The sequence below is a fragment of the Saimiri boliviensis genome, chromosome 4, assembly GCF_048565385.1.
Source record: "Saimiri boliviensis isolate mSaiBol1 chromosome 4, mSaiBol1.pri, whole genome shotgun sequence".
Classification (NCBI taxonomy): Eukaryota; Metazoa; Chordata; class Mammalia; order Primates; family Cebidae; genus Saimiri; species Saimiri boliviensis.
The window spans coordinates 85,406,958-85,428,455 of NC_133452.1; the positions used below are offsets into that span (position 1 = coordinate 85,406,958).

At 36.9% G+C, this 21,498-nt stretch overlaps 1 protein-coding gene across 19 annotated transcripts in view; it reads right to left on the reverse strand.

Moving 5' to 3' along the window:
- The window catches only part of DOP1A (DOP1 leucine zipper like protein A), a 98,709-nt gene that overhangs the window by 74,441 nt on the left and 2,770 nt on the right, over positions 1-21,498 (reverse strand). For 13 of the 19 annotated variants that reach the window (XM_074397747.1, XM_074397761.1, XM_074397755.1 and 10 more), the window contains 2 exons: positions 16,009-17,378; positions 2,988-3,178 (listed from right to left, as the gene is read on the reverse strand). In XM_074397747.1, the coding sequence (XP_074253848.1) occupies positions 2,988-3,125 (138 nt within the window). In that variant the 5' untranslated portion in view covers positions 3,126-3,178; positions 16,009-17,378. Of the gene's footprint in view, positions 1-2,987; positions 3,179-16,008; positions 17,379-19,305; positions 20,131-21,498 lie in introns of those variants that run through there. The other 6 variants (XM_074397753.1, XM_074397748.1, XM_074397751.1 and 3 more) reach the window with 4 other exon arrangements.

Consider the following 21,498-nt stretch of genomic DNA (forward strand, 5'->3'; position numbering starts at 1 on the left):
TTTAGTTTGAACCTAGAAGTAGTATTAAAGTATTGATAGAATGTCACAAAGTGAAGACTGAGAATGAATGCAGACTGTGTTAGAACTGGAATTTAGAAGAAATATACAAAGTCTTATTTTACAGAAGAATAAACTGAGGTCGAAATATTAGGTTGGTGTAAAATTAGGTTTTTTTCCCCATAATAAATGAAATGACTACCAAAAGCAGTATAATAGAAGAGTCCACACTAGATCTCCTGGTTCATTAAACTTATACTAAAACATGTTTAGACTACATTCAAAAAATACACACACACACACACACACACACACACACACACACACACGTGTATATATATACACATATGTAATCCCTGCCTTCTTCCATCACAATTTTGGCTAAGTTTCATTAATAACTTGGGTATTCTACTTTTAAGTTATCTAGATATCATGAAATCTATTTTCATGACTATTGATTAATCTAAAAAAATGAATTACATACCTAATTAGGCAAATTAATTTCCATCATTTAATGACTTGTCTTTAATACCAGTTCCCAGTATATCTTCAGAAACAGACTCTTCAGAACTCTTTAGAACAGGCGTCCCCAAACTACGGCCCACGGGCCGCATGTGGCCGCCCCCTGAGGCCATTTATCCTGGCCCCTGCTGCACTTCAGGAAGGGGCACCTCTTTCACTGGTGGTCAGTGAGAGGAGCACAATATGTGGCGGCCCTCCAACGGTCTGAGGGACAGTGAACTTGCCCCCTGTGTAAAAAGTTTGGGGACGCCTGCTTTAGAAAAAGAAATAACCTAACTACCTTTAAGCAAACTTGTACTTTTAGATGCAAGTTCTTGTGGATGTTGTAAAGAAATAAAGAATTATTCAAACCTCAAATGATAAACGTCAGAAGTTCTAACATGTTAAAGAGAAGCTTCTGTATGAAATTTTAAGATCAATCCTTGGCATATTGAAAATGTAAACTTTTCTTTTTAGGGCATCAAAGTGATTATCTGTCATATCAGGTTGAAAACTAGTGTCCTGGTGTGGTATTGTGAGTGAGAGTGTGTGTGTAGGTTTTCATCCATGTTTCCTGGCTCATAATATTAGGGAACTTGTGGGCCTCAGAAGCAAGCCTCAAAAAAACAACTTCTCTCTGACTTTTTCCTGCCCTCTTCTCATCTCCTTTTTCTCCCTAAAGCAGGAATCTTCTCCTACCTTTCTACCTTGGAGCTGGCCATAATGAAATTCTCTGGAGTACCTGGTAGCATTGCAGGTCAAAAGACCCCCATTTCAGAAAGGGTCCTGCCCCATACCCAGAAGGAAGGAATGCTGCACAGAGAGGCCATTTCTACACGGCTGTCCATGCTTCAATCATGCCAATCCAATGAAGTCTCAAAAGGCTCAAAATATGTTTCTAGGCCAGCTGAACATGTGGAGGATCCTGGAGGGTGGCACTCCTGAGGAGGGCATGAAAGTTCTATATCTCTTCACCCATACCTCACCCTATGTACCTCTTTTCTTGTATCCTTTGTAATGTCCTTTATAATAAACCAGTAAATGCGTTTCCCTAAGTTCTATGAGCCACTCTAGCAAATAAAACCTAAAGAAAGGATTGTGGAAATCTGATTTACAGCCAGTTGGTCAGAGGCACAGGTAAAACAACCTGGGGCTTGTAATTGGCATCAAAAGAGGAAGGCAGTTTTATGGGGCTCAGCCCTCAACCTTGTGGGATCTGATACTATCTCCAGTAGATAGTACCCAAATTGAACTGGGGCACATTAAGCTAGTGTCCATGGTAGAACTGATTGCTTGCTTGCTGGTAAGGGAGAAATAACCCCTTATTTTAGGGTCATAGAAGTCTTTTGCATTGACTGTAGTGGTGTGAGAGGAGAGGAAAAGCTATTTGTATTTTTTTTCCCCATACACATTTTGTATATATTTTGAGAAAAATTTCTTTCCTTATTTGTATGTTAAGCTATTTGATTGCCTGGGTGTGGTGACTAATGCCTGTAATTCCAGCACTTTGGGAAGCCAAGGTGGAAGGATCGCTTGAGGCCAAGAGTTCAAGACCAGCTTGGCCAACATAGCAAGACCCTGTCTCTAAAAAAATAAAGACACTAATAAGCCAGGCATGGTGGCATGCCTGCAGTCCCAGCTACTCAGAAGGCTGAGGTGGGAGGATTCCTTGAGTCCATGAGGCTGCAATGAGCTATAATGATGCCACTGGACTCCAGACTGGGTGAAAGAGCAAGACCTTGTCTAAAATAAAATAAAGTAAGTTATTGAAAAACAACTCCTTTCCTATCTAACCCCTTTAGTATTCAGAAACACTCACATTCAGTAACAATTTAAAAAAAAAAAAAACCTTAACTATGGGTATGAGGTGAAAAAAACTGATGTTTACAAAAAAAAAAAAAAAAAGGTCCAAACAAAGAGCCAAAAGTTGATCAATGATGCCACCACAGTAACTGAATAAAAAACAGACATATCAAGAAGACTCACTCAAGAACAAGCTGCAAGGCGTAACCAACTGCTTGTATATAACTGCCTTTGTAAAAAGTACCAAATTATAACTACAGCTTGCCTAGATACAAAGTGTTTCCTTGCTGCTATATACCATTCAGAAAGGACACAGGAATTTCTGCTTTCCATCTGTAGGTTTTCATTTTGCTGCCAGGAATTCCAGGATCATATCTGATGTTCAATTACAGAAATTTACTAGCCCTCATAGTTAGCATAGTTGCTTCCTTCCTTCTCGTTTTTATAGTTAATAATCATAGTGGTAACTGTATTTTTCAAGCACTGTTATTTCTTTCAATTAAAGCCTTAACAATACACTTGACTATACAGACATGCAACTCATGAAGAAAAATAGCACTACCAAGAGTAACCCAAAGTTCATTTATGTTTTTGCATTCTTACTTCAAGATTTAGAGAAATCTAACAAGTACAAACACAGATTTCTAATTTTTACTCCTTTTATGAAATGGATAATACAGACATACCTTATTAAGTTTTCCAAGTGCTGATATCAAATCTGCCCATTCACTGGAGTATTCAAAATTCTTTAGTGCTTTGTCAATTGCAGCTACATAGTTTCTGTATTTGGAGTCACTCAATAACTCCAGCTCTTCTGTGTTCATCCTCCCACAATGTCCCACTAGAGACCAGTTCCAAACTCATGTAAAGTCATTACCTACAAAAGAGTTTGCAGGAGAAACCAAGGTTACAAAGTATTAAAATGGGTTCCTATGATCTTACTACAAATGCAATGACTAACTTGAAAATGTTTCCTACTGTTGGCAGTGGTTGAAACTCTTTTCAGCTAGTGTGCAGGGTCATGGAAGTATTCAAAGACAGTCTGAAAGATAACTATTTATGTGTTCCTTCCTAGGAATTGGAAAAAAATGACTGTGAAAATTTATTATGTAATAGCATAGAAAATTTTCGTATACTTATTTCATTTTAGAAATCATGTTATTTCCCTGTCGTATTTATGTAACATTTCTGATATATATGCTCCTTTACTTTGTTTCGATCCTAAAATACACTAAGTCTGCTTAGATTGGCAGAATCAGGAACACAGAAGGAAATTTTAAAAATGAATGACTTGGAGATCATTTTATTAAATAGTAAGTGAGCATCTAGTATGAAGGCCCATTAGCTGTTTGGAATTAGACTTTACTTTGAATAAAACAGACAAGAACATGTGGTGATTTAAAGTATGTCCATAGCTGGGTACACTGGCTCACACCTGTAATCCCAACTACTTGGGAGGCTTGAGGATGGAATATGGCCTAAGGTCAAGGTTTTAAGACCAGCCTTGGCAACACAGGGAGATCCTAAAAAATAAAAATATATTTTAAAAAATAATAAAAATTAACCAGGCATGGTGGCACCTGTAGTCCCAGCTACCCAGGAAGGTGAAGTGGCAGGATGGCTTGAGCCCAGGAGTTCAAGGATATAATGAACTATGATTGCCCCACTGCACTACAGCCTGGGTGACAGAGCAAGAGTCTATCTCTATTAAAGCAAAACAAAACAAATCCACAAATTCTTTGTTATTTCTTTGAAAAAGTAGGGCCTAGTCCCCCAGCACCGTAGGGTCAACTTTGTGACTCATTTCTAATGAAAAGAATAGGGTAGAAGAGACAATGTTTAATGGCCAACAGGTCATAAAAGCACTTTAGTTTCCTTCACTCTCTTATCATTAGTTCTGGGGGAAGCTAGCTGCCGTATCATGAAGACACTTTCAAGGAGCCCTATGGAGAGGGTAGGATCCGTGACAAGGAGCTAAAACTTTCTGCACAGCCATGTGAGCCACCTTAGATGCAAATCCTCCATCCTCAGCCAAGCCTTAATTTGACTGTGGCCCCAGCTGGCATCCCGACTGTAACTTCATGAGAGACCCGAAGCCAGAACTACATAGGCTAAGTCTCTCAAATTCATGACCCACGGAAGATTTTGTTACAGGCCACTGAGTTCAGGAGTAATTTGTTACAAGCAATTGATAATCTACGATAATAGGAAGAATTTAATCAAGGTTCCACTTAAAAACCAATGTCGTTCCCCTTTAATTTTTTTGGTATCCTAACTGACTTCCTACTAATTCAGTACTTTTCTCTAGAGCTGGGTTCATGGATCTATAGGAAGGTCTAAGAGTGGGCCTCAGGGGATGCTAACACAGTTCAACCAAGGTAAGAATAGTCTTTTCAATAAGCAGTTTGGGTTAAGTGAATATCCCATGTGCAAAAGAACAAAGTTGACTTCTTCACATCTACACAAAAGCTACTTTAAAATAGATCAGAGATCTAAATGTTACAGCTAGAACTATAAAACTCTCAGAAGAAAATATAGGATTAAATCTTCGTTACCTATGGCTAGGCAAAGTCTTCTCAGAAACAAAACCAAAAGCTGGGTGCAATAGCTCACGTCTGTAATCTTACCACTAAGTGAGGCCAAGGTGGGTGGATCACTTGAGGTCAGGAGTTCAAGAAGAGCCTGGCCAGCACGGTGAAACCTTGTCTCTACTGGAAATACAAAAATCAGCCAGGTGTGGTGGCTCACGCCTGTAATCCTAGCTACTCGGGAGGCTGAGGCAGAACTATCACTTCAACTCAGGACGCCTAGGCTACAGTGAGCCGAGATCACAACACTGTAACCCAGGCTGGGAAACAAAGTGAGACTCCATCTCAAAAAATAAATAAAATAAAACCAAGAACATGAGCAACAACAACAAAAAATTAGATAAATTGGACTTCATCAAAGGTAAAACTTTTGTGTTGCAAAGGATAACATCATGAAAGTGAAAAGACAACTGAGAGAATGGGAGAAAATATATCCCCATATATCTGATGAGACTCAAACTAGATAAAAAATAACTCTAAGCCAATAATAAAAGGACAAATAATTCAAAAATGGGCAACATATGTGAATGGACATTTCTAAAAGGAAAATTTACAAATACTAAGTACATAAAATGACACTCCACATAATTAATCAACAGGAAAACAAAACCAAACCACAAAAATATTTCATGCCCAGTAGGATGGTTATAATAAAAAAGACAGATGATAGTAAGTGTGGGTAAAGACATGTGAAATTTGGAACTCTCATACACAGCTGGAGGAACATAAATTGGTGTAGCTCTTTTGGAAAACAGTCTGGTAGTAGTTCTTCAAGGTTCAACACAGAATTACTATAAGCCAGAAATTCCACTCCTAGGTGTAGTGTAGACCCAAAAGAAATGAAAATATATGTACTCTCCAAACATATGTGAATGCTCATAGAAGCATTATTCATAATAGCCAAAAAGAAGAAATAATCCAAATATGCATCAACTCACACACGGATAACTGAAATACAGTGGAATATTATTTGGTCATAAAAATGAAGTAGTGATATAAACTATAACATGCGTGAACCTTGAAAATACGCTAAGTGAAAGAAGCCACTGATATAAGACCATATGATTCCATTTGTAAGATATGTCAAGAATAGAAAAATCTACAAAGATAAAGTAAATTAGTGGTTGATGAGAGTCGAGGGAGAAGAGGATTTGGTGGAAAATGGAGAATGAACTCAAAGTAAATATAGGGTTTCTTTTGGGGATGACAAAAATGTTTTAAAACTGATTGTAGTGATGATTTTACAACTCTGAATATACTGAAATATACTGAATACCATATTATACACACACATACACAAATACACATATACATACATATATATATATATATATATATATATATATATATATTTTTTTTTTTTTTTTTTTTTTTTTCCCTGAGACAGAGTCTTGCTCTGTCACCCAGGCTGGAGTGCAGTGGTGCAATCTCGGCTGACTGCAACCTCCACCTCCAGGGGTCAAGCGCTTCTCCTGCCTCAGCCTCCTGAGTAGCTGAGATTACAGGAACCTGCCACCAAGCCCGGCTACTTTTTGCAGTTTTAGTAGAGACAGGGTTTCACCATGCTGGACTCAAAATCTTGACTTTGTGATCTACCCACTTTGGCCTCCCAAAGTGGTGAGATTACAGATGTGAGCCACCGCATCCAACCCATATTATATACTTTAAATAGATGAATTGCAGGGATCTATTAATTGCCTTAAATTACATGCAAAATTTACACATCTTACATTTTATTGGAGAGTCTACTTCTTTTATATATTCTCAAAGAATAGTTTTTTAACAAAAAGGTTCAGAGCCACTGGAGAATATCGCTAATGAGAAGAACTTGTTTGTGTTAAAACACACACACACACACACACACAAATCTATTGATTTATAAAATCAAAATTTCCTTGGTTAAGGCTGTGCCAAAGAGAGGTAAGACGAGCTTCCCAATTCTCTGCTTCACTTCTTTTATCCACAAAAATGAAAACAAGCCCCAAAGCCGATCTCTGAAGAGAGTAATCACCGTAAAATGTGATTTCACTTGACATAAAATTATTTTGCTTCACTATACCATGTGCCAAGCACTATATTTAGGTGCTGACTAGAGAGAACATCCCTGACCTCATGATATTTTCATTCCCAACTGGGACAGGTGAGAATAGAGAACAAAATAATATAGTCAATCTATTTTTCTCTTTAAAACTGGGTATGTGATGCTAGGGGACTTAATATAAAGTTTATGTGGCGGGGGGGAAATCATAGAGTAGTTCTCTCCCACCCTTATCCACATTTTCATTGTCTGTGGGGTTTCAGTTAACCTCAGTCAACCACAGTCTGGAAATATTAAATGAAAAATTCCAGAAATAAACAATTCGTTAAGTTCTAAATTACATAGCATTTTGAGTAGCATGCTGAAATCTCTCACATAACAAAGTGAATCCTCCCTCTGTCCAGTGTATTCATGCTATTGATGCTAACTGTCCATTAATCACTTAGTAGCTGTGTGAGTTATCAGATTGACTTACGGTATCACAGTGCTTCTGCCCTTATTTTATTTAATAATAGCTGTAAAGTGCAGCAGTACTATGCCTAATTTGTAAATTAAACTTAATTTTATATATATATATATATATATATATATATATATATATATAACAGTATTTATACAGTTTGGTATTATCTGCAGTTTCAGGCATCCACTGGGGGTCTTAGAACATATCCCTGGCAAATATGGGAGGGTGGGAGAGACACTACTGTCCCTTCGTGCTTTGGACTCAGCAGCAAATTGAACATAAAACAGTATTTTGAAGTACTCTGAGGAACTCACAATAAATAGGAACTTAAATACATGAATCAAAATAGTATTAACCTTGCACATCAAATTAATTTTCCTTTATGTAAGAAATCACTAAGCAATTTTCCTACCAGAGAAGTTCTTTAAGAGTAGGAACTATGTTTTATACATGTCCATAGGCTCAAGTTGTACTCATGATAAAAGTGTTTAAACATAATGGTTAAAGACTGGTAATAAATTAAAAATGATACAAACTACTTAGTTATTAACTTTTAAATAAAAGATTTAACCATAAACACACACACAGCATACATACAAAGCAATACCTGTATGTATGTCAGATACAAAAGACTAGCATACTAAAATAAGCAAAGCCATAAACTTTGATAGCTAATAAAACAGTTAATACTAATAGTGACATAAATGGAATGAAGGGTAGAGTGAACACAATCTAAAACATTTCTAATTCTGTTTCTCAGAGTCAGAAGGACAGCAAAACCAAATTAAACTCAGGAAAAGTATCAACTGGACTGGATTTTCTGAAAGCATGTAAAATTAGTATAAAATAACTACATTTTAGTCAATGAACCTAAGAATGTATTTGTTGTGGTAGACAGAGTAAAACACATGCATAAATTTTATCAGCAGTTGAAATTTTATCAACAATTTTCTTTCCTTAGCAAGATTTCCAGAATAAGATATAAAACAGCATTCATTTTGAAGATATATAATATTCAGTGCATGAGGAAGATTAACCTGCAAAGCAATTTAGTAGTAATTTCTATTATCTCAACATACACATCCTTCAGATAATCTTTTCTTATTCGCTATATATAAAAAAACACCACCACCAATGAATAATGACCAGCTAAGGTTTTTAATTCTCGCATGCTTCTACAGCTAAAACGTTTGGTCAGGTAATTAATTTGAACTTTCTTGTTTTTTAGCCAAAAAATTCCTAAATATTTAAATATGATTTAAAAGCATTCATATAGCTTAAGACACACAAAACACAGATTACTAAAAGTAAAATCTTAGGAAAATTGCTGAAAAATGAGAGGAGACATTCTGTAGAAGTTTCGTCAGCAGAGCTGCAGTATTATTTTTCATATGAAAAGGTGGTTGGTATGTTTGGACATGTCCTTGCCCAAATTTCATCTTGAATGCCCACATGTTGTGGGAGGGACCTGGTGGGAGGTAAACAAATCATGGGGGCAGGTCTTTCCCATGATATTCTTATGGTGGTGGGTGGGGCTCATGACATCTGATGGTATTCTAAGGGGGAGTTTCCCTGAACCTTTTTTTTTTTTTTTTTTGCCTGTTGCCATCCATGTAAGACATGACTTGCTCTTCCTTGCCTTCTACCGTGATTGTGAGGTTTCCCCAGCCACTTGGAACTGTAAGTCCAATTAAACTTATTTCTTTTGTAAACTGTCCACTCTTAGGTATGTCTTTATCAGCAGTGTGAAAACTAATACAATGGTCAAATTCTCGGAATAAAAATTTAGTTATAATTCCTCATGACTTTAATACAAATAAAATTACTCATTATATATCAGAAGAGAATTGTAAAGATACATGACTTTTAAGCTTTTCATCCGATATGTAAGTACAAATTGCAGTTCTCAGGTATTTTCCCCCATATTTTATTTTATAATGGCTTAGGTCAATACTTCTCAAACTATCTGTAGTGAAAGTTCATTATTTCCACCCAACCCATCACTGACACTAACCAATACTTTTCTAAAATATAAAATCATGTGCTTTAGTTGTTGCAGTAACATTAAATTGCTACAGAAGTTTCTAAATGTTTACTTTTATCTCTGTGCTTATTTCATCATGTCTGTTAACAAAGTTTGTGAATGTCACACTTTAAACACCACTGGCTTAGATCAAAATGTAAATATAACATATTCCCACACGGTATCAAACTTTGTATCATGCCTCTTCTCCAGAATAAATACACATATTCAGTAACAAAACTGTTTCACAGAAACCCCAGGCAGTGAAAAGACAGGCAGTAGAGGGTAGGGCTTCCAAGAACAGGGGTTAAACTCAAGATGGCCTAAATTCAAATCCTATCTCTAATGCTTATGCAGCTGAATACAGTCCATCAAGCAATGCATTACTGTAATAACTACATAAGTATAATAAAACTTTTTCCAAAATTTTCTGCAACTAGAGATTAGCATCTAATTAATTTGAAAAGATTTGACTTGACTTCTGGGAGTATCGAACTTAAGTAGCTTTTTTTTTTTTTAGACAGAGTCTCACTTTGTAGCCCAGGCTGCAGTGCAGTGGTGCCATCTTGACTCACTGCAACCTCTGCCTCCCGGGTTCAAGCTATTCTTGTGCCTCAGTCATCTGAGAGACTGGGATTACAGGCACGTACTACCACACCTGGCTAATTTTTGTGTGGTTTTTTTGTTTGTTTGTTTGTTTTAGTAGGGACAGTTTCACATGTTGGCCCGGCTGGTCTCAAACTCCTGGCCTCAAGTCATCTGCCTCCCCTGGCCTCCCAAAGTACTGGAATTACAGGCATGAGCCACCACACACAGCCTAAATAGGATTTTTTAAATTTCCTTTCACAAGGGCTGGAATGACTTCCTTCACATTTACAGTTATGTTTAATACAGATTAAACTGAACAAGACTTTTTAAAAAGAGTAACTGGATATAGCACATTTTTTATAGATGTTCTTAGGAAACCTTTGTGGTTTTTTTTTTGAGACAGAGTTTCGCTCTTGTTACCCAGGCTGGAGTGCAATGGCGCGATCTCGGCTCACCACAACCTCCGCCTCCTGGGTTCAGGCAATTCTCCTGCCTCAGCCTCCCGAGTAGCTGGGATTACAGGCACGCACCACCATGCCCAGCTAACTTTTTGTATTTTTAGTAGAGACAGGGTTTCACCTTGTTGACCAGGATGGTCTCGATCTCTTGACCTTGTGATCCACCCACCTCAGCCTCCCAAAGTGCTGGGATTACAGGCTTGAGCCACCGCGCCCGGCCAGGATTTTCTATTTCTGTGAAGAATGTCATTGGTATTTTGATAAGAATATATGTATTGAATGTGCAGATTGTTTCGGGTAACAGAAATTATAAAACAGGGATTCTAATTCAATAAATGGCCATGGTGGAACTATATACAAAGGGAACTACATACAGAATGTAGAAGACAACAATCTACTCCTCCCAAAAAAATAATTTCTAAGAGGTAAAAATATGCTCTGAAATGGGATAAAATACTAGAAGGGTTCTGCACGTTGGGCTGCACATCCAAAAACAGAATCACAGATCTGGCTGTCCCAAAATTTATGATGGCCAGAGCTGATAATTGGATTCCTTATCTACTAGGAGTATGCTTTAGTGTACAAATTCTATTATTAGGCATCTAGGTGATGCCTTATAGGACCTACTAAAGACAGTTTTTTTCTCATGGCAAAAGGAGACATAATTCCTGAGGGTTATTAGTTATGAGGGGACAAAACAATAGTTCAGAAAACAAATATATCAAAGAAGTTTCCTAAATTTTGATGAAACCTGTGAACATCACTGATAGTTCAATTACATATTCTGGTTTAGTCATATATCATTGTATTAACCATATCTATAGAAAATAGTTGTGTGAATAATCTAAAATAGAATCCCAAACAACTAAGTTTTGCTTTTAGGATGTATCTGCTTTTCTCAAACATATCTTTCTAATGTTTTGTTTTTCCAAACATTAAAATGAATGATTTCCCTGTGTATATACTGATTGGGTAGGGGGAAATGAAACAAACATTTTAGATGGCAAGGGAAAAAAGTCAGTCTAAGAGTAAAATCAGAACGGTACACTTAAAGAACATCTAAATTATCTAGATTGACCATATTCTGTTTTGCTTTCATTAATAGTTTGGAAGAAGCAAGAAGACATTGATTATTTTTTATATATAGCAGAAAGTAAGACATAAGAATAATGATAAAAATGAATGCATGGCTATTCAGAATGATTAGAAATAGAGAAGTGAAATAGAAGATGAGGAATAACTTTTAACTATCCCACCATGTTTTTTTCCCCAGCTTATTTGAAACGTCACTTTTCATCAGAAAGTACCTTTCTCAAAATTAGTATCTTTATTTGTAGCTATAGTTCTTCATTTAATGACAACGATTTTGCTTAAACTTTTAAATATTCTAAAACATACTATTAGAAATAAAGTAAAATAAGCAAAAATAATTTTTACAGCATAATGAAACCCATACGTTAATCAAATCATTATTTACAAAATATATTTAAAAATTAGTAATTTAACAATGTTTTCAACATTTAAAAATAAATAGTATGCTATTAACTTATTATAGTGTTGGATTTTAAAATAAAGACTGGTTTTTACATAACTTAACATAAAAGCACTGTACCATACATTCTAGCCAAACATTTTTCTATACTTCCTAATGTGTTCCAATTTAGCTGAATATCTATAAACAAATTTTAATCATAGCCAGTAGAAAAAAAATTTTCCCATTAAAAAAACCCCATGCAATTTTTTAAAAGATTTTTTTCTTCTGCACATTAAGACTGTTCCAAAAGTAAAATCATAAGAGAAAATACACATACAAAAAATTCACTGAGATGCAAATTCAATCATATCTATGTATCTAAAGGATAAAATGAAAATATTACAAAGAAAGTCACGAACAGGCTGAGTAATTTAAAGGCTTTTAAAAACTAAGGATTCACACTGGATGCAGACCATGCATGCATCTGTGCACATTAGTTTACAAAAAGCTATGAAAGAATGGTGACAGAAAGCAGTCTTGCACAAGGGTTAACTCCATTGATGAGCAAAGGACAGAAACCTAGAATGAATTTTGAGGATATCAAGATACTTTACTGAGAAAAATGGGGTCCGGCCTACAGCAGACCTTCCCCCAGCTCCTACAACCCTTCAGTGTTCATCCCCTCATGTTATAAGGTTAAGATGAAAACAAAACAACAGCATTAATAACACTCATCATGAAAGAACAAAATAACTTTGCTGAGGTGTTAACTCTGTAAGAGAGAATTAACTCTAGATATTTTTTAGATTCTGAATCACCTAACAGAATGAGAACCAAAATTAAGGTATTGCTTATTGTAAAACCTTTATTCAGAATCTCTACAAAATATAGGCACCCTCAAAAATACTGATGAACCATAAACTGTTATTACACCTCTCCTTACTTTCCATTTCATACTACCTGTTGTCAGAATATCACTTCAATACAAGAAATGCTGTAAAATCTGTCAAGCACTGCTTCTGTTTTCAGAATTTGCCTTTTTCCTTCATTACTGTCAACTGCACCATCATCTTCCTAATTGAACAAGTTTGTACTTGGATGATTTTGTTTTGACGCAGTTTTAATAAAGTCTACAAATGCACATTTTTCAGAATGGTCTTTTATTCATGTATCCTATTTTATACCTAAACTATGCAACAGCCTATTTTCACTACCGTCACCTTCTCCAAGAGCCAATTAATTTTACCCAGGAAAGAGCAGGTGGAGTACATTCCCTGTTAAAAGCTCAAAAAAGTACATTTGATAATCCTTGGAAAACACTTTAGTTCAGTGAACTGAGAACATAGGAAGTGCTCTTATTACTTCTATAATTGTGACATTCATTTCCTGAGACATGAAATACAAGCTGTTTGCCATATAACTAAGGTCTTCATAAAGTAGACCCATTCCTTCAATCTTATCATTCACAGTTCTGTCTCAGCTAAGCAAAATCTAGGCGATTGTCCACTGTTAAAGACTTGCTCCCTCCCATCTCAGTGCCTTTATGCTATTAATTTTACGGACAGAATTTAATTTTGTATTAAATCATACTAAACTTAAAATGCTATTGCCTCTGCATGATACCTTGTGATTCAACCTCTTTGACTTGGCTAATGTTTAAATCAGTATCTTTTTCAATATTCAGAACAAGCCTGTCCAACCCACAATCCAAAACAGTTATAAAAATGGCCCAAGAAATCTGTAAACTTTCTTAAAACATTATGAGATTTATGCATGGACCTTTTTAGTTCATCAGCTGTATTTTACGTGTGGCCCAAGATGACTTTTCCAATGTAGCTTAGGGAAGCTGAAAGTATGGACACTCTTGATTTAGAAACATGGCTTACATGACAGTATAAAATGTAAAAAATGTACATATGCTTCATGTTTTAAAAGTTTAAAGTCCTTTTTATTTTTCTGAGACAAGGTCTCATTCTGTCACCTAGTCTGGAATGCAGTGGCACAATCATGGCTCACTGAAGTCTCTAACTGCTGAGCTCAAGCAATCCTCTTGCCTTAGCCAGGATTACAGGTGGGTGCCACCATGGCTAATTAAAAAAAAAAAATTTTTTGTAGACAGGGTCTTGTTTTCTTGTCCAGGTTGGTCTTGAACTCCTGGCCTCAAACGATCCTCCTGCCCTGGCTTCCCAAAGTGGTGGGATTACAAGCATGAGCCACTGTGCTCAGCCTACAGTCCTCAAAAAAAAAGTTTTTTTTAAGCATACATTTATTACTTTTTTGTTTTTTTAGGGGTCTTCCTATGTTTCCCAGGCTGGTTTTGAACTTCTGTGCTCAAGCAATCCTCTGGCCTTGGCCTCCCCAAGTGTTGGGATTACAGGAAGGAGCCACTGAGCCTGGTCAAAATTTACCATCTTAACCACTGAGTGGTTAAGTACATTCACGTTGTTGTACAACCAATCTCCAGAACTTTTTATTTTGCAAACTGTAACTCTAACTCATTAAACAACAATTCTACTTTCTATTTTTATGAATTAGACTACTTTAGATACCTCATTTAAGGGGAACCATATAGTATGTCTTTTTATTATGACTGGCTTATTTCACTTAGCATAATGTCCTTAAGATTCATCTATGTTGTAGTATGTGTCAGAATTTCCTTAAGGCTAATATTTCATTATATGTAGACACTGTATTTTGCTTATCCATTAATCCACAGATGCACATTTAGTTGCGTCTACCTCTTGATTATTATGAATAGTGCTATCAGCATGGGCGTGCAAATTCCTCTTCCAGATCCTTTTTGATCCTTTTGGATACATCCAAAACTGGGATTGCTGAATTTACAGAGTAATTTTTTAAACTTTTTTTGAGGAATAGCCATACTGTGTTCCACAGTGGCTGAGCCATTTTACATTCCTACCAACAGTGCCCAACAAGTTTTTAGTTTCCCTATATCCTTCCCAACACTTTTTTTTTAATAGTAGCCATCCTAATGGGTGTAAGGTTAGGTATCTCCTTGTGGTTTTGATTTGAATTTCTCTAATGATTAGTGATCTTCAACATTGTTTTTTCCTTTTTCAGATGTAATCTCGCTCTGTTGCCAAGAGGGAGTGCAGTGGTGCAATCTCAGCTCACTGCAACTTCCGCCTCCTGGGTTCAAGCAATTCCCCTGCCTCAGCCTCCTGAATAGCTGGGACTACAGGTGTGCACCACCATGCCTGGCTAATTTTTTGTATTTTAGCAGAGATCGGGTTTCTGGCCAGGATGGTCTCAATCTCCTGACCTCCTGATCCACCTGCCTCAGCCTCACAAAGTGCTGGGATTATAGGCGTGAGCCACTGCACCAGGCCTCAACATCTTTTCATATGTTTGTAAGCCATTTATATATCATCTTTGGGAAAATGTCTATTTAAGTCCTTGGCCCATTTTAAAATTTGGTTATTTTGCTGTTATTGAACTGGATGAGCTCTTTATGTATTCTGGGTATTAGCCTCTTATCAAAACATACAATTTATGAATATTTTCTCCCTTTCCATAGTTTGCTTTTTCACTTTATGTTGTCTGATGCACAGAGAGTTTTAAGATTAATATAATCCCTTTTTTTATTTTTGCTTTTATTGTCTGTGCTTTTGCTGTCATATCCAAGAAACTGCCAAACCCAATGTCATAAAGCTTTTCTCCTATGTTTTCTCCTAGGAGTTTTATAGTTTTAGGTCTTATCTTTAGGTCTTTAATCCATTTTGTTAATCTTTGTATATGGTATAGACATACAACTTCATTTTTTCACATGGAGGTATCAGTTTACCCAACACTATCTATCTACTATCTAAACAGTTTACCCAACACTATCTATCTACTATCTAACCAGTTTACCCAACACTTTCCTCATTCAGTCGTCCTGGCACCTCTGTCAAACACCGTTAGACCATACAAATTAGCATTTAATTTGGGTTTGAGATTTTATCCCCTTTGGAAGTATTCTGTGACCATTTCACCATTTCTCCCACACTCACATACACACCTCCTTCTTGTCAATTCCTACTACACAGTAAACTTCCTCTATCATAGAACTTACCTTGCTTTATTGTAATTGAACTGTAACTCCAGGGGTGGTAATCCCTGCAACAGAGAGACCTCATCTGTCATTTTAGCTTTCAAATCCCCAGCTCCTAGCAAAGTGCCTGATCCACAGTAAATAGTCAATAAACATTATAAAAATTGAATGACAATAGAATATTTTCAGCTGGTAAAAATAATTAAGTCTGTACACTGATTTTTAAAGTGCTAAGATACATTAACTAGAAGAAGCAAACTTCAGAATAGTGTTTATAATATGCTACCACTTAAAAGAGGAAAAATATGTATTAATTTGCATATGTACAATACCTATCTCAAAGAACACACAAGAAAACAAAACATTACTTCCTAGGAGACAGGTGGTAACGGGGGGATGAGGGTCCAGGAGAGGGAGTCTTTTCATTGTACAGACGTTCCTTGACTTATGGATTATATTTACATAAACTAATCCTAACTTGAAAGTATCTTAAGTTAAAATGTATTTAACATTTCATTTAAAATTGCTGGGCTCAAGCAATACTCCGGCTTTGGCCTTCCAAAGTGTTGAGATTACAGGAATGAGCCACTGAGCCTGGCCAAAATTTATTATCTTAATCACTGAGTGTACAGTTCAGTAGTATTAAGTACATCACATTGATTCACTATTATTTACATCATTGTTTAGCCTAGCCTACCTTAAATGTGCTCAGAACACTTACATTAGCCTATTGTTGGGCAAAATCACCCAATATAAAGCATATTTTATAATAAAATGAATAGCTCATGTAATTTATTAAATACTATACTGGAAGGAGAAATCAAAATGGTTGTATGGGTACTACGAGTCCAGTTTTTACTGTATGTGTATCATTTTTGCATCAGTGTAAAGTCAAACTACCATGTTTTGGGGACTGTCTATACTTATACTTTTAAAATCATATTACTCTATGGTAATAAAGGGTGAAATAATGAATAATGTCTCTAAAGAACATGAAAGAGCAACTCTGTAAAATGTGATGTTTCCTTTCATCCAATACATAACAAAAAGAAAAACAAAATCTGTATCTTAAGTGCCACATTTCAACTCAAAATCATAACCCCCTCCCAGAGGACCATGGAGACTAAGAATTTTGTCAAAGTGCTTGATTTGCATGGCACATTAATTTTCAAGTGGCATTTTAAGTTAATCTTTGAATATTCTTTCCAAAATCATAATGAAGTGTGTATATACCATATACGGAGTAAATAGGTATTGCTTACAATTTAGATACATATTACATACTGGCTTCCAAGATGACTTTCAAAGATCCTCACTTCCTGATATTCATGCTCTTGTGCAATTCCTTACTATACGGAATATGGCTGGCCTCTGTGAGTATCGGTAGAACACTGCAGAAGTAAAAGACCATAATAGACAGTGCAGTTCCCACCTTAATGTCTCCAGAATCTCTTATTCTGGGGCAAGCTGGCCTCTATGTCAGAAGGACACTCAAGCAGCCCTGTGAAGAGGCCCACATGGGAGTAACTGAGTCTTTACTCTAAAAGCCAGAAACAACTTGCCTTGCCAGTCATGAGTGAACCACTTTGGAAGTGGGTTCTTCAACTGCAATCAGGCTGCCTGCAGCTGACGCCAACATCAGACTGTAACCTCATAAGAAACTCAAGCCAGAACTCAACCCAAACAACTTCCCTATCCCCTCTGACAACATTTGTGGGAGATACTGTTTTAAATCACTATATTTTGAGATAATTTGTCATATATCAATAGATAACTTAAAAAGTTTATTCTCAAATAATATTTTCCTTTTTTCAACCACAACCTCTATATATTAAGACATAATAAAAGTTACCAGATTACACAAAACTAATTGACAGCCTAAAGTTATGGAATCAGATAGTTTTGGGACACAGTGCTTTGAGAACAGCCTTCCAATAAAATGTCAGAGGCCATATAATATTTCTGGAACCCCTCATTCAAGCTGAAATGTGAACTGCTGATCGGGTACAGTGGCTCACATCTGTAATCCCACGACTTTGGAAGGTCAAGGTGGGCGGATCTCAAGGTCAGGAGTTTGAGACCAGCCTGGCCAACATGGCAAAATCCCATCTCTATTTTAAAAAATACAAAAAATATTAGCCAGGTGTGGTGCTGTGCACCTGTAGTCTCAGCTACATGGGAGACTAAGGCAGGAGAATTACTTGAACTCAGGAGGTGGAGGTTGCAGTGAGCACTGAGATCACACCACTGCACTCCAGCCTGAGTCACAGAGCGAGACTCAGTACCCAACCCCCCCAAACCCCCCTAGCCCGCCAAAAAATGAACTGCTAATTGGTGGTAATGCTGTATACAATACGGAAGTTATTCAAATACATGTTTCTTCCAAAATGTCAGAGCCTAACTTTAAAAGCAAGTACTGTACTATATTCTATTTTCTCACAGGCCAGCAGGAGAAAAACCTCACCAGGAAATTTTTAAACTGTTAAGCATGTATGAAAAAGCCACTGTGCCAGCTGCATCATGCTGAACACAAGCAAAAAGCATAATCAGTGCTCTGTGATGGCATTTGGAGTATATAAAAAATTCTAGCTATCTAGAACATTTGACAAAAATAACACATATTCTAAGGGTTTAGGTAGCTGATACTTTATAGTACCTTTTCATAACATAACAGCACAATCAGTAGCAACTGAAAAACATAGGGCTATTTACTTGTATGATTCAAAGGACTAAGACTGCAGTGCTTTTATGGTTTTTAGATTACAGTCAGCTGTCACTTCTAAACGATGACAGTTTAGCTGTACTGCTTCTATACTGCTCCTTTTACTGTAGAGAAGCAGGAAAGAAACCACTTGTTTGCAAAATAAGGGCTATGCATCCAAGATGGCTCTTTTCTTATTTCCAATTTTTGAGGTTGTATCCCAGAATCTTAGATTAAAAGGAATCTGACCTCTGGTTGAGTAGCAAATAACTGTGTGTATTGATAAACTTATCACTACTCAGGTTAATTTTTTTTTGGAAAACAGTTAATACCAAATGAAAGAGTCTATTTACCCAAGCTCTTTGTTCATGGACATAAAGTAACAGCAAACTTTAGGCTCACAATATGGATATATGCCTGTAAGTAACTACAGTAACTTTACATACGAGATGCATGTTACAAGGCTAGGCACGGTGGCTCACGCCTGTAATACGAGCACTTTGGGAGGCCGAGGTGGGTGGATCAAGAGGTCAAGAGATCTAGACCACCCTGGCCAACATAGTGAAACCCCACCTCTACTAAAAATACGAAAATTAGCCAGGCGTGGTGGCACGCACCTGTGGTCCCAGCTACTCGGGAGGCTGAGGCAGAAGAATCGCTTGAACCCAGGAGGTGGAGGTTGCAGTGAGCCAAGATTGCGCCACTGTACTCCAGCCTGGTGACAGAGCAAGACTTCGTCTCAAAAAAACAAACAAAACACACAAAGAGAAAAAGATGTATGTTACAAACTAAGAGCAGGGAATTTATTTTCCAGTCTGTTCATATGAAACTCTTTCCATGGGAGAGTAGAATGTGTCATCTCAGAAGGAAAAAGTCTAGAAATGTCTTCAGCAGGATGGAAATATGAAAATATAGCTATATAAAACTTAAGTGATGACAGAAAAAACTAAAGGCGATAGGAGATTAACTTTAATACCTCATCTACTCATACAGCAGCTTTCCTAGATAATTATATTAACATTTCATCACTCCTGAATCAACAGTCATCACTTTGTCATCTAACAGGTTCCCACTTGTTTTCAGATTTAGATTTTAGATTTAAATGTTTATCTTAAGGGTAATGTACCCTAATAAGATGTAACATCAGTAACATTCAGAACATTTTTGAAAAAATAAAGACATATCTGACTCAAGAATTGATATTATTGTACTGTATTTTCTAAAGTAACTATATTTTTGTACAATATTTTTTAAGGTAAATGTAGTACACTTCTCAGTTTAATTAAGACTTTATTTCTCAATTATTGCACAGATAAAATTCTTTTTTTTTTTTTTTGAGACGGAGTTTCACTCTTTTTACCCAGGCTGAAGTGCAATGGCCTGATCTCGGCTCACCGCAACCTCCGCCTCCTGGGTTCAGGCAGTTCTCCTGCCTCAGCCTCCTGAGTAGCTGGGATTACAGGCACACGCCACCATGCCCAGCTAATTTTTTGTATTTTTAGTAGAGATGGGGTTTCACCATGTTGACCAGGATGGTCTTGATCTCTCGACCTTGTGATCCACCCACCTCGGCCTCCCAAAGTGCTGGGATTACAGACTTGAGCCACCGCGCCTGGCCCTGCACAGATAAAATTCTAAGGCATTTTCAAGCACTGCTTTACTTGGTATCTACAAAAATTTAGGCCACCAAACGGACAGATGTGAGATGATTTTATCAGATCTGAGGGCAGAGGTAAGTGACAATGAATCAAATGAAGGGCCAGGTGTGGTGGCTCATGCCTGTAATCCCAGCCCTTTGGGATGCAGAGGCAGGCAGATCACCTGAGGTCAAGAGTTTGAGACCAGCCTGGCCAACATAGTGAAACCCCGTCTCTACCAAAAATACAAAAATTAGCCAGGTGTGATGTCAGGCGCCTGTAATCGCAGGTAATTGGGAAGCTGAGACAGGAGAATAGCTTAAACCTGGGAGGCAGAGGGTGCAGTGAGCCAAGATCATGTCACTGTACTCCAGCCTGAGTGACAGAGCGAGGCTCCATCTCTCCAAAAAAAAAAAAAAACAACAACAACAAAATCAGTTATTCCCTCTTCATTCTCTTTCAGTTCTTCTGGCTGTATCGAGAACAAAGTCCCAGTTTGGTGCCAAGATGTTAACATCATTGAAATTCTTGCCAATCTTACTTTTAAACAAAGGGCAAGTTTTAGACGTAGAACCTCTGGCAGGGAATAGTTTCTAGCTAGAAATTGAAAACATTTGGTTTTCATTATTTTTACATACATGTCCAGCTTCTGTTTATGCCAAGTGCCACCTGCCTTCTACTCAGTTATCTCGTTTCCTTTAAAACATTACACATTGATATAAAGAAATATTAATAACAGAATGCCAAATAGGAATATATGGCCAAAATGTTGAAGATGGTATCACGACTGAAGTTTAGAAAATATTACACTAATCCATGTGGTCAAAAAATAAGTGCCGGCTCTATGTTCGCCATTGGGTTAGCCACCACAAAGAACAGATAATAATGTTTAAAACAATGTGAAAAGGAGAGTCAGAAGAGGGGGAAATAAATTCAAAATGAGGCAATTAAAAAAAGGTTCACAGGGTAGCATTTGAGCTAGGTCTTGAAAGACAGGTATAATTTAGACACTTAGAGACAGCAGAACATCCTGAGAAAGTAAAAGTATAATATGTGCTTGAGTGGCGGCATGTTCCAAATCTTGATAGTGGTGGTAGTCACACAGGCGCATATACATCTACTAAGACTTGTTGAAATGCACACTTAAATGAATGTACAGCAGTGTATATAAAT